We start from the raw sequence: 13029 nt of genomic DNA on the forward strand, positions 1-13029 counted from the left end.
GATAGAAGGGTAAAAAACCAATTACCAACCAGACCGTCGACCACACTGTGGACCAATGTGAGTGAATACTTAACCGAGGTATTGAAGCCATTACTTGAATAACTATAATATGTATATAGACTTATAAGCGATTCATGCAGCCATAAGCAAAAATATCATTATCCAGTCCAGATCAAGGTCCTTAATATGAGCAGGTGAGAGCCTACAAAAAGTAACATTTTTCCACCTCCATAAAAATCACCTCGTCAAAATCGTAGCCTTACTATCGATATCCAAGGTGGTCACAAGGGGGCCCTAAAGAGCCACGGTCTTCTTCCTTCGTACTCTTAGTTATTTCGGTAAAGTCACGTAGGTAAAAAATGAAATTAAAATTGATAAAAATGAAATAAAAATCACGACGTTTCGGAGGCAACACAAGTCTCCGTCATCAGGTGGGACCGTCACAGCTAGATTTGCTTGATGCGTGACTTTACCGAAAGAACTAAGAGTATGAATCCTTGCAGTCACGAAAGCTTCAAATCTAGAATTCTTCCTTCGTATGGCTGGTGTAGATGCAGAGCAATAACTGCAATTTCACATTCAGGTGGTCAAACCGGATAACCGCTGTGATTTCGTATTTGTGGATCGGGCGTTGCGTCACTATACATTGTTAAGGTCTGTTCTGGATGACCACAGTCGCACGCTGGAAAGCGAGGATGCACACACAGACACTGCACTCCCTGAACACTGACCCCAGCTTGGGTGGTACGCGGGGGGGTGGTCCTCATCGTCCTCCAGAGGCGAGTGGCCGAGTGCGTGCAGTGAGAACGGGTCCAGCTGGTACCCGGCGCTGCTCAGCCCGATCCCTGTCACGCGGATCTTCAGCGAGTCTGTGGGATGGGAGGCAGCGAGTGCTCACAAAGACAAAGATCCCCCATTGTTGTCTTTAACAGACTGTTGCGGCAAGTGCTGCCAGCGAGCGCCTACAACGGACCAGCATGGCACACGAGTGGGTCGGTGAGCAACGCCACGCCCAGCCCCCTGTCTCCCCAGTTCCGATGTTTACACACCGTACCAGGTACGAACTCGAGGTTGAATTGATCCAGGGGAAGCCCTGGACTGGTTCAGATATGACTCGCCATTTATGCAGGCCGCGACTGATAATTGAATCCACGTTTACGTGCTTCTTTCCTGAGCAGTGCTCTAAACACTGCACCACAGCTCCCCATAAAAAAAGAAAACCACACGATTGCACACAAACAGGCAGAGACCATATTCTTAGGTTTTTTCGGTAAAGTCACGTAGGTAAAAATTTAAAATTAAGATTAATAAAAGTAAAATAAAAATAAAATAAAAATCACGTTTCGGAGGCAACACAAGCTTCCGTCTTCAGGTGGAACCGTCACAGCACGATTGCTGTATCAAGTAAATGAGAAATTCCAAGAGATCCGACCTTGTATATATACTGGTTGAGGGGGGAGGAGCCAGGGTAGGCCCCTGGATAGGAGTTTTTTATTATTATGATAAGGTTGGTGCGGCTGAGACCATACCTGATCCCAGGGAGGCTCTTCCGGTGCGTGTGGCGCTATTGTACTCCATGGGTGTCAGCGACCTCCGTAGCTGCATGTCTGACTGCACGCGCACGCGACAGGACCGTGTTTAAACAAACCCGAACGCACGTAAGCGTAGGGGGTCCCGCGCACGAGCCGGTCATTTTCCAGCCGAAGCCGGCAGGGTTGTTGGTCTGCAGTGCGCACGGAGGGTTACCCGGAAGGTGTGCGTGGTGTTGGGCCGCGACGGATGCTCCAGCACGAGCGAGGGCCGGTCCCGGGCCGGACGGCGGCCCGTGTCGTCCGTGACGGCGCTCGACACGCGGCTAATGCTCAGACGGCCCTTGGTCTGCGCACGCCACGGTAAGATCGATCGATCGATGATGGTTCATTCATTCATATCTGTACACGCATATCCCGTTCAGCGCTATCCCGTACAGCACCGATTCGTTAGAGCTGTTTGTTCTATACACAGTATATATATATAAATAATACAATACATACGTTGCGTACAGTAAATAGAAATAATGATGAAAAGCCGTACTTGAGTTAGCGCGGTATAAGCTCTCATCCAAACGTTGCACAGTATTAGCGCCCTATTACTCTCTTCGCCCTCAGCCAATGAGCGATATCATACTCGGGTTGGCGTGGCATTCGCTCTCCGCTAATGAGAACTTTCCTCTACTGTTCAGTTCAAGTGGCGCCCACGAGGTGTTTTGTTTATCCCTCCGTGGTCTTTCTCTTACTGCTGCTTTCCTATTTTAGTGATAAATTTTGACCCATAATGACCGACAAGAGGCATGCAAGTGACAGTTTTGGAGGGGCTGCAAAAGCGACAAGGAAAAGGTGATATCTGTCTGCTTATATGTCTGTCTATAGTTTTCTGGTTAGATTTTATGTCGCTATTTCATTATACCTGATGATGATTGCTTGTGTTGCAATCGAAACGTCGTATGCTATTATTTAATTTATTATTTTATCTTTATACGTGACTTTACCGAAAGAACCAAAGAATAATTCCTGCAGTCACGAAAGCTCCAAAATTAAGAAGGAAAAGGATCATGCTGGAGGTTAAAATGCAAGTGTTACGGCAGGCTTGAGGCGGGTGAGCATCAGGTGGATGTGGACCGTGCTCTAGATCGAGCTGAGGATGAGCCACAACCTGGCCCATCTCCCCGTTCATAACTCTCATCTTGTCTCCCAGCGCTGCCAAGTTCGGGGTCGCACCATGCGCTGGTGAGTACACTACTCTTTGTTATTTTCGGAAAAGTTACGTAGGTAAAAAGGACGCTTGTGTTGCGCCCGAAACGTCGTGATTTAATTTAGTTGTTTTCATTTATTTTATTTTTTACCTACGTGACTTTACCGAAAAAAACAAAGAGTATGAATCCTTGCAATCACGAAAGCTTCAAATCTAGGTGAGTACACTGTTTATGTTATTTAAAATGCTTGTACCATTAACAGTATTTTAAAATCATGTTTATCATCTGTAGTATTGTTCCAATAACCCAATGAACCTCTAATGTGTTGGTCGTAGGTGATAAATTACAATGTCGGGAACACATCTCCATAGGGTCTATCCTACAATGACCCCGTATAGCGCCGATTCACCGCGCGCTCTCGTTTACAGGCACGCATCCCCCGCGCTAAACAGGGTATCCGTGTATAATAAGCGGATAATCTGTTTGCATGTACGTAGAGTTGAGGGGTGGTCTATTCCGGTTGCGGATTAACCGTGCGCGTCCAAGTCGTTTTACCGTGCGTACTTATTCTGCTTATTAGCAGCTCCTCACTCGTCGAGGGTCACTGGCTTGCTTCAGAAATGAAACAAAATGAAGGAATATTGCGTGAGCCCTAATTGTGACTGTTTATCAAATCTTTGGAGAGGTGAATTTGTTACATGCCCTGTAAGCTCGTACACACACACACAAGACGACACATTCTGCGGCTCCACTCCCATTTCACATATGGTAAATATTAATGTTTTGAATCCCTCATTTATATACGAATTTCGCATTCTGTGTCTGTTGCTACTACCATAACCCTGAATGATTGAATGCTGTCCGTTTGTCTGCGATCTGACCTCCGAGCCACCGATCCCCCTCCGTTGTACAATATTGCTGATGTAGGGACAGGCGTTGAGTGAGTGCGCATCCCCCTCCTGGACTCGCCTGTGAAGGGCGCGCCCCCGGCACTGTGAGCTGGCTCTCGTGGGGGTCCGGCGAGCCGATGGGGGGCAGCAGCGTGTTGCGCACAGCACTCATCTGTGGCGTCGACAGCCGCTCGGAAGCTCCCATCGCTCTGTGGTAGAAGAGATGCGCCCCCCCCCCAGTCAGCTGTTTCATGCGTGGGAGCCAACGTGCCGATGACTGGTACCAGCGGTGTCAAGATCGGCCTCTGTGGAAGAGGCTCGTGAAGGACGCTACTGGGCAGTTGGAGGCAGTCGCCCTCCAACAACAACGGAGGGCGGAGGAGCGACGCTCACAACAACGAACGGAGCGCCGGGTGACTAAAGCACAGCAAGTTGGCAAAGTAGGAGGCACAGGTGGTGCATCAGCCAGTCATCTCGGTCATCTCAGTCGACCCGTGGCACCTGGGTCTGCCCCGTGACCTCCTGCCAGCGGGCGTTCGACACTTCACGTGGCCTCAAGGTGCACATGGCCTGGCACAAGCGTCGTGGTGACGTCACCGCTGCTTAGTGGCGAATGGCGGTTGTTGTTGTTGTGTGTGTGATTGCTGTGACAGTAGTTGGGAGCGGTAAGACAACGAACCTGGTGTCCCGAGTTAGATTCCCTGTCACGGCCAACCCCAGTGATGATTATTTGAATCGGTCCTGGGTCTCGCCACGGTCGACTCAGCCTCAACTGAGTACCCAGTGTGGTGTGTCAACATTGCCACTGGGGAGACAAAGGTGGCTGGATGTGGTACTGGCTACCCACCCCTATCGTGTGCCGTGCTGGCTTTCATAGGTGCTCGCTAACTGCACTTTCACGAACAGTCTGTTCAGGCTATACGGGGGATCTTGTCTTACTGTGGCAAGTGTGAGCACTTTGAAAATGTAAGACTTGATGGTAATGATGATGATGATGCAGAAGTGTGAATGATGCATAACGAGCAGGATATGATGGCGTGTGAACGAGAGATAATTAACAGCTTATAATAATAATAAAGAACATAACAGATCATGGTGATGGAATATACATCGTTATGGTCTGTACTGAATGAATGATGGATGAAATCAGTAAGGCTATCATACATCAATGATGATGATGGATGATGAAGTGTGAACGGTGGACAATAACCTGTGTAAGATTATTATGCCAACGACCTAAAACACTGAAAGCAAAAAATATCTTTGGTTTACATAGATTTACACAGCATACTATGGAAAACTTTCACTCAATTTTTTCTTTTAAACAGACCACTGGTCACTTGTTTTTGGGGTTCTCAACTATGCAGAGAATGTACGACTCAATCCAAAGGTTACCGATCAACCGATGTTAATGATACAACCAAAAAGAATAAAAAAAAACTTAAGAATGAAAGGACAAAAATTAAACATTACACGAGAAAACATCGTAACATTCCTTTCGCTTAAACCCACGTGGTGGGCAAACCAAACGGTAAACAAATCTCACGCCTGGCCACTCCTGGACATGTGGAACGGCAGCAGCTTCCGAAAAGCTGCATTCAGCGGGACGCGACACTCCGACTGCAGGACAAGCCTCGAGGCTCATGATTACTCCCATAAACCAGCAGTCACTCAGTGGTGGCTGAACAAAACCTCAAATTCAAGCAGCTGACCTCTAAATCCCAAGCCATGACATCGCTCTTTTCTTCCTCCGTGAAAAAAAACTCAACTACGCCCTTTAAAAAGGCTCCCGGACAATTGCTTTTTCTGGTGGCAGCGGTATGTATAACTGCAGGCTGCAGTGATGTAGAGGCAATGTGGAAGAGATAAAGAGATTATTGTATAGACTTTGTGAAAGCGATAAGGGGGACCTGCAGTGTTGTGTAGACGGAGTGGAAGAGGGGTGGTTGATAGTTGTGGCTGTCAGCTAGGAACTTCCCACTGCTGAGCAAAGGCTTGCCTCATTTTCTTATTTTCCTCCCTTCTTTTCCTTACTTACTGGGTTGTTTTGAACAATTGCTGAATCCCTAATGCTTGAATCTCATGCGATGACTGTTGATGGCAATGGTTGCAGTGAGCTTAGAATGTTAGGGGCAGCAATGGTTGGATAGACGTTTGTGGAAGAGATACGGGGAATAGGGGTGGCGGCAGTGCTGCATTCACAGTAGTAGTAGGGTGGTGGCAATGGTTGTAATGAGATTAGCAGGACACTACGGACTAGCAGTGCCAAATAGAAACTGTAGATGAGGTATGGGAGACGTGGTTGCAGTGAGATGGCAGAGGAGGGGGTTAAGGTTGCGGTGGCAGTGCCCGTAGCGTCGCCGTGCTGGCAAATAATGCGAATCGCTCACAGCCTGGTGCCGCGCAGCACTTCCTGCCGATTGACGCTGGACGTCTTGGCGCGCGCGTCGAGCCTCGGGCCGGCAGCGGGGTGCGGACGTCGGCGGGCCGAGGAGAGCGCGACGCGAGAGAAGGCCGGCAGGGTGTCGTCCACGGCGGCGGCGGGACGCGGGCCGGCGCGACTGCGCGGCAGCGAGAGCACGCTGGAGGCCGGGCGGCCGCTCCACATGCGCTCCTCCAGCGCCGATGGAAGCCTGCGGGAGGCATCGGGGGAAGCGCGCCCGACCGTTGGCAGCGACCGTTGGCCGCAGGCGCGGCGGCAGGCAAACGATTCCGATAGACGCGGCAGTGCGGACGTACGGGAGTTTGTCCATGATGGGCCCGTGCCTCTGCTGCAGGGGCTTCGCCTGGATCATCATGACGCCATGCAGGTCGCCCGGTCGGCCGCTCAGGGACGTCCGGTGCAGCTGCCGCGACGGCACACGGCAAAGTGTGCGTGTCACAGAGCGAGACAGAGCCGCGTACACAAGCAGTGGACCTCTCTCCCTTGTGTGTGTACGAGCTTACAAGGCATGTAGCACATTCACCTCTCCCAAGATTGGATGAACTGTCACAATTAAGGCTCATGAGCTATTCCTTTATTGTGCTTCATTTGTGTTACCCGTCTCATATGCACAGTCTTATTTGTTTTGTCTCATTCAATTAGCCTCAAGGTAACATGTACAAGCACAGCCCCCTTTTTAAAATCCACTGCTGGATGAGTGCCTTGAGCCAGTCCGTGGGGGTTACTTGATGATGGAGCATAGTACAGCGACGCTGGTCAGCGCGGATTGACAAAGGCGGGGAGCAATAGACGTTGCAGCATGGCAGCATAGTCCCACAGGAGCCGATTACACCTCTTTTATAAATGGTCACTTATCTAAAGCTCAACCCAGCTTAGTTCAGGAGATCTGATGAGATCGGGGGTGTGTATTCCAGGTGCCTCAGTCATAGTCAAAGGAAACATTTGAATGTAATTAGCAGAATTTTAAATAACGTATTATTACGTAATTTGATACACAAGCATATGAAGATATTTTACAAGACAAATGGATGAATAACTACATGCCTAGTACTCACAGCTGCAAGAGCTGTGCATTTGTCTCCGTGGGTGTGTGCGTAATGTGTATGCATGCTCATCAATAGCATCATCAATATAATCATCATCAAATTCTGTGGTATTTATGTTTATGCAGAAACTTCGCATCAAATTCTCAGTGGGGTGTGCACAACGGTGTATTTAACGATGTACAAAGAGCTGAAAATATTTGACCATCTTACTAATGAGCAAACGCTGCCCCTTTAAGTTGACATGAACTATGGTAGGCTGAGACTTTGGGTCATGGCCCTCCTTCAGAGCAGTAAGAAAATACTGTAAAATCAAACCAGTTCATGATGACTCATTATATCTAAATATCATTTAAGTATCTTCGCAATTAAGCAAAGGGATGACACCCAACTCCAATGGCAGTGATTAGCTACAAATGTTCATTCCACATTCCCATGGCAGGTGCCTGTTTACTCGTAAGATGGCCACGGTTGAGTTCCCACAAAGCGGTACTCATTTTACTCGCCCCAGAGAAATGAGCCGAATCAACCACCTGATCGAGACAAGTGATGTGAATTGAGAGCAGCAGCCACCCGACTGCAGCTCGAATAAACACATTCCTGCGGAGGGAGCTGGTAGGGACGTTGGGTTGCTCGGTCAATGGCCAGGGTCAACGGCGGCGTGGTGTATTTCGCAAATATGGCCGACTGTGAGGGTGGGCACAAGCCGGCATGAGTAGGTTAAACGTTGAGTTTTATAAGGGCACCACGGGGTGACCAGCCCCACCCCTCCCACCCCCCACCCAGCCCCACCCTCCCCACCCAGCCCCTCTCCACCCTCCCCTTCCCACCCAGCCCCTCCCCACCCAGCCCTCCCCACCCTCCCTTCTCCACCCAGCCCCACCCCTCCCATTTTTGGATGCACGACGGACGGACACAATAATCTCCTGTGGGCTGGTGTAACCAGGAGGTTCCTACCAGTATAAACCAATTAAACTGATTGAGAGTGGCCAGTGAAAATCACTTGTCTTAGCCAAAGGGCCAGCAAATTATTGGTACCAAAGGCAGCGGTAAATATTTAGGGATCCCAGTTCTAATGAGAGAGTATTTTTGTTGGTGATTTAAATGTTGGTACAAGTCAGGTTTTAAATCGCAGGTGGAACCAACAAGTAATAGATTTGGTCTGAGCCAATGGAACATCTAGCAGCCCATCATCTCCTCAGTGGTGGTAAAATAAGTACCGGTTTATGGGAAGTCAAAAGTTGTATTTCTATGCATCGACTCACCTCTGCCACAGTAGTATGGAATTTCCATCAATAGCTCAGCCCTGGCTGTAAGCGTATGTATGCTGAACTTCTTTCACACCGTACATAGCCAACTGTGATAATCGGAAGGTGCGGAGATATGCATGGCCTGGATGCTAATTCAAGGAAGACATTTCTGACTGCTACGGGATGTGAGTCAGGGGTACAGGCACATGGGACCGCAGCCAGTGCCAGCCCCCATTTGTTAAACGTGTACACAGCTCACGATGCTGTAGGTTACTTGGGGGTGCGACGGTGGCGAGATGTTAACTACCTCGCCTGGTAGACAGGAGGTTGTGGGTTTGATGCCGATTCTGACGGCTGCATATTTGGAGTTTGCACCTTCTCCCTGGGGTCGTGTGGATTTTTCTCCGGGTCCCCCGGTTTTTCTCTCCACATTAAAAAACACACTTAAAGCTTTCGTGACTCCAGGAATTCATATTATTTGGGTCTTTCGGTAAAGTCACGTAGGTAAAGTCATGAATCTACGCGACATTACCGAAAAACCCAAAGAAGATAGAAAAAAACACGTTAATAGTATTTTGGCTGCTATACATTTCCACGCAATAAGCCACTTCGTTGAGCTATCGTTTGCGGCCAGGTCTCTTCTGAAAAAGAACTATGCAGCTCAGTGGGCCTTACCCTGTAAAATATAAAAATAGTTCAGTTTTAGTTTACCTGGGGAAGGTAGCTCCGTGTGTCCGAGCCTCGCGATGGAGGCATGGAGAGACTGTCAGCTGTGCCTGCCTGCCGCGGCAGCAAGATCCTCTGCATGGCCGGACGTTCCACGCCCGTCAGCCCCTTCTCCTCTGCACATCAAGGCATGCACACACACGCACACGTGCACACACACACACACACACGCGCACGCACACAGGAGCAGTGGATTACATAGAGCATGGCCAGAGGGGCAAGATGTCTGCCATGAGAGGTGGGTCCTATGGTGGCGAAACGTCTGGACAGCATCCAAGGACGATGCTTTTAAGAGTGTAGTGCCTATAGCTACGAGAGACTCGTGATGAAGTCGGGTTCTCACGGCTGATTGTTCTCAGCCTGGCCACCGACGACTGCACACATACCAAATTAATGTTGGTTCTACGCTTAATTAATTTAGCTAAATTAAAGCTCTTTGGATGAAATATATCAGTTTGATAGTCATGTGATGGACATTACTCTCAGTGGCAGAGCAAGTGGGAAAGTGCTGCCCCTCCTACTGTGTGGCGCAGAGATCACTTGAAGGGATCTCAGAGGTAAGCTCTGTGACATCCGCTTCCACGGGCCATTCTCTCACATGAAGAATTGTGCCGCTCCGTGAGAGATCTGAATGGATGCCGCGTCTCAGGATACAACGTTGACGGCACAAACGGGATAAAATTGTGGGAAATAATTTTCTGTACAAATTGCGTCGCGTATTTTCAGAACCAGAATATTTATTTATACTGCAGGGATCCGATGAGCTATGAAGCTCTTTTTCGCAAATATCCAGTAGGAGCGGACCAGAAACCACGAACAATATTAGGAGTGCAAAGCATAGGAAAGGTAAGCAAATCGATACAAATATTATTTTACCGGGTAAAACCTACAGAGCTATTAGCTTCTTTATCAGAAGCGACCTGGCCACAAATGATAGCTCAACGAAGTGGCTTATCGCGTGGAAATTTATAGCGGCCGAATTGACAAGCAAACAAAATTGCACACCGGCGTCCCACGACTGCTGGTCGAGCGAGTGCAGGCAGCCCAGCGCCTCGGCCCACAGCTGATCAAAGAGCTCGGTACACACGGCGTCCCGCAGGCACGCGGCGGGGGACACGGGCGGGAGGCCCCGGCGCGCTCGCCACGCGCCGCACCGGTTGCCACCGGCGTGCCGCCACTCAGGAACGTCCTCCTCTCTGCGGCGCACAAAGACGAAGGTAAACGCGTAGTCGGACTTTCGCGACCAATATTTTCTACTTTTTTTTACCAAATTAGGTTTTCAGCTAGCCTGGTATTCAATGCAAAAAAAACATCATCGTAATAAATTAAATAAGAGTGACGCACTTGGGAACAGGACAAGCAACATATTTTTAATTCAAAACAATGCTCGTGAAAAGACTTGATCATTTTTGTGAGCATACTGTTTATTATCAGAACATTGTTCAGCTATTCTTGGCAGTGAATCTCCCCAGTGACATATATTTTATGAAATATGCTTTTTAACACGTAGGCTTTCACGGCCAATATTACTCATAATAAACGTTTTTGGGTTCGATCGCGTTAAATATAAATGTGTCGTTAAACCCGGCATCCACCCGACAGACAATTAGTAAGGTTTGTCAGGTAAACAAAACGTGGTAATTAAGTTACGAGTTCAGCACACCGGTGTGTTGGAGAGTAAATCCACGCCATTTACAATTTGAGTATTGTTCAATTCTGGCTGTCGCCTGATGAGGCTGGTTGTAATTACAGGCGAAATGTCGTACCCGAATTGTAAAAATATTATGAGTTTACTCTCCAACACACCGGTGTGCTGAACTCGTAACTAATTGGCACCTTTTGTTTAAGCGACAAACCTTACTAATTGGCTGTGTCAGGTGGTGGTGGTGGTTTTAATGACACATTCATATTAACGCGATCTCACCCAAACACCTCTATTATGAACAATGATAAACATACACACATACTACAGCGACAACCAAAACAACGGGCCGCCATTGGTCACTGACGGACTACGCGTACTTTTTGGCCATGTGAAGTGTTGAAAGTCGTTCCGAGTCTGAGAAATCTCGATCTGAAAATCACAACAATCCTAAGTGAGCCTTAGTTTGGCTCTTTGGGTCGTACAATTCACATGTTGGCGGAGGGCCTTTAAGCTTGGTGGAGCCGTCAGTCCACGTGTTCTTTTACTTTAGCTCTGCCCAAATGGTCTAATCCACCGGGCGTAACCTACGTGCCCTACCACCACACCCTCAGTTTGGCGCTGCCGATTCGCGGCCTTACGGTTCATGCCTGTCGAAAGCCAGGACCTCCTCCACGGTGCCGTCCCTGCAGATCACCTCCTCCTCCGTCTCCTGCGCCACCTCTTCCCCCTCCTCGCCCTCCTCGCCACCACTGCCGCTGCCGTTGTCCCGATGCGACTGCGCTGCGGGAGACACCGCGCCCCCCCGGCTGGGCCCAGCGAGCACCCCCCGCGGCACCAGGCGGCTGCCCTGCAAGCGCAGCCTGGCACACGGCACAGGCACCGCTCGCTGGAGGTCACTGGCGCGCTGGCTGGCGCACCCAACCGGTACTCATCGGTCAGTATCTGTTAATTAACAGGAGATATCCCCCCCTTATTCCCCCCATACCCTCTACTCCCTTACTTAAGTTCTTCTTCCCCTATCTTCCCCTCCCCACATAAAAGTACAAATACCCCGCTCGCTGGAGCAGTGAGCCCAATCACCTCCCCCTCCTCAATTGGAGTACGCAATTTTGGGCTTCTGTCCGCGGAGTTTCTGTACCCCCTCCCCTACATAGCAATTCGTGCTCTGTATCGGGCTCCTCTTGAAATATAAAAATATAAAACAAACCAGGAGATGGGGAATAAACCCACCGAGAAACATGAAACGTCATTGCCTCTTTTGACCTTGAGCAAAACCTTTTAGCATTCTCTGGTCTAACTCTAGTGAGACGTGGCCATGAAGGAGGCTGTCTCTGGTGTAGGCCAATCAGTCTTAAGGAGAATGCGTACATTATCGAAGCACGTTTGTTCGCATGTTTTACCACAAGCACGTGGTGTGCTTAAGGCAGACTTGATGCCTTGTAATAACTATCTATTTGGCGTTTGACCATCTCAACACCTCCTTTATTCTTGCCGGAAAAGGTTAAAAGGCAATTTTTTCCCCATCATCTTGATACTGGAAAAAATAGGGTCTCATAAATAAAGATTGTCCTTTCTAAACATTATTTTTTCCATTGGCAGCTACCCCTAACGGCAGAGGCAAAATCAATCATTAAACGTGAAACTGAACTTACACTTGCGAACGAGCCATTGAGGGGGGCGATGTAAACACACGGGGGGGGGGGGCATTATCAGATTACGGGGCTTTTCCTGTGCTCGGCCATTCGGGATAACATTACACTACAGCGACGCCCTTTGTTTGCTTCCAAAAGGAATTCGCTTAAAAGTCTTGAGGAACACGGGTGAATAATGTAAAAGGGGAGGTTAAAAATAGCCAGAGGAGACCGCCCGTCAAAAGAAACCGATATTGCGAGCACGCCCTGGGCGGATTAGAACAGCGTGTTATGTAACAAGGCGTTACGCACAGGCCATTATCTCATCAATATTGATGACATCAGCAGTAAGAAGTGAGCTTTGCTTGCAGCCTCAGTGGATTTGGGGGGCATTGGGTTCAATGCAAGGCAGGGTTTCAGCCACACGTGGACAAAGAACAAGTGGCAGTGAGGAGTCATTGCTCTCAAGAATTTGTTGCCACCAATTTGCTTATCAACATCATTGTCGCGCTCACCGACACCTTTCAGTAATACGAATGATACTTAATGTACCTATTGACATTTGTAAATAGATGTATCATTAACACCTTATATTGTCATCACACTCATCGAGATGAAATTAACAAAACACCTGCTGAAATTATCAAGGCACATCTTCCTGCTCTGTTCC

General features: G+C 48.8%; 1 protein-coding gene across 2 annotated transcripts in view; it reads right to left on the minus strand.

Annotated features, from left to right (window-relative positions):
• The window catches only part of FAM149A (family with sequence similarity 149 member A), a 52142-nt gene that overhangs the window by 5793 nt on the left and 33320 nt on the right, over positions 1-13029 (minus strand). For both annotated transcript variants that reach the window (XM_061571223.1, XM_061571222.1), the window contains exons 6-14: positions 11367-11588; positions 10089-10279; positions 9069-9199; positions 6361-6467; positions 6012-6254; positions 3701-3830; positions 1747-1878; positions 1530-1611; positions 732-869 (exon numbers count right to left, since the gene is read on the minus strand). In XM_061571223.1, coding sequence (XP_061427207.1) covers positions 732-869; positions 1530-1611; positions 1747-1878; positions 3701-3830; positions 6012-6254; positions 6361-6467; positions 9069-9199; positions 10089-10279; positions 11367-11588 — 1376 coding nt within the window. The remainder of the gene's footprint in view (positions 1-731; positions 870-1529; positions 1612-1746; positions 1879-3700; positions 3831-6011; positions 6255-6360; positions 6468-9068; positions 9200-10088; positions 10280-11366; positions 11589-13029) is intronic.

Source organism: Lethenteron reissneri, chromosome 47 (assembly GCF_015708825.2).
Source record: "Lethenteron reissneri isolate LAM-NWPU_2019-01 chromosome 47, ASM1570882v1, whole genome shotgun sequence".
Taxonomy (NCBI): domain Eukaryota; kingdom Metazoa; phylum Chordata; class Hyperoartia; order Petromyzontiformes; family Petromyzontidae; genus Lethenteron; species Lethenteron reissneri.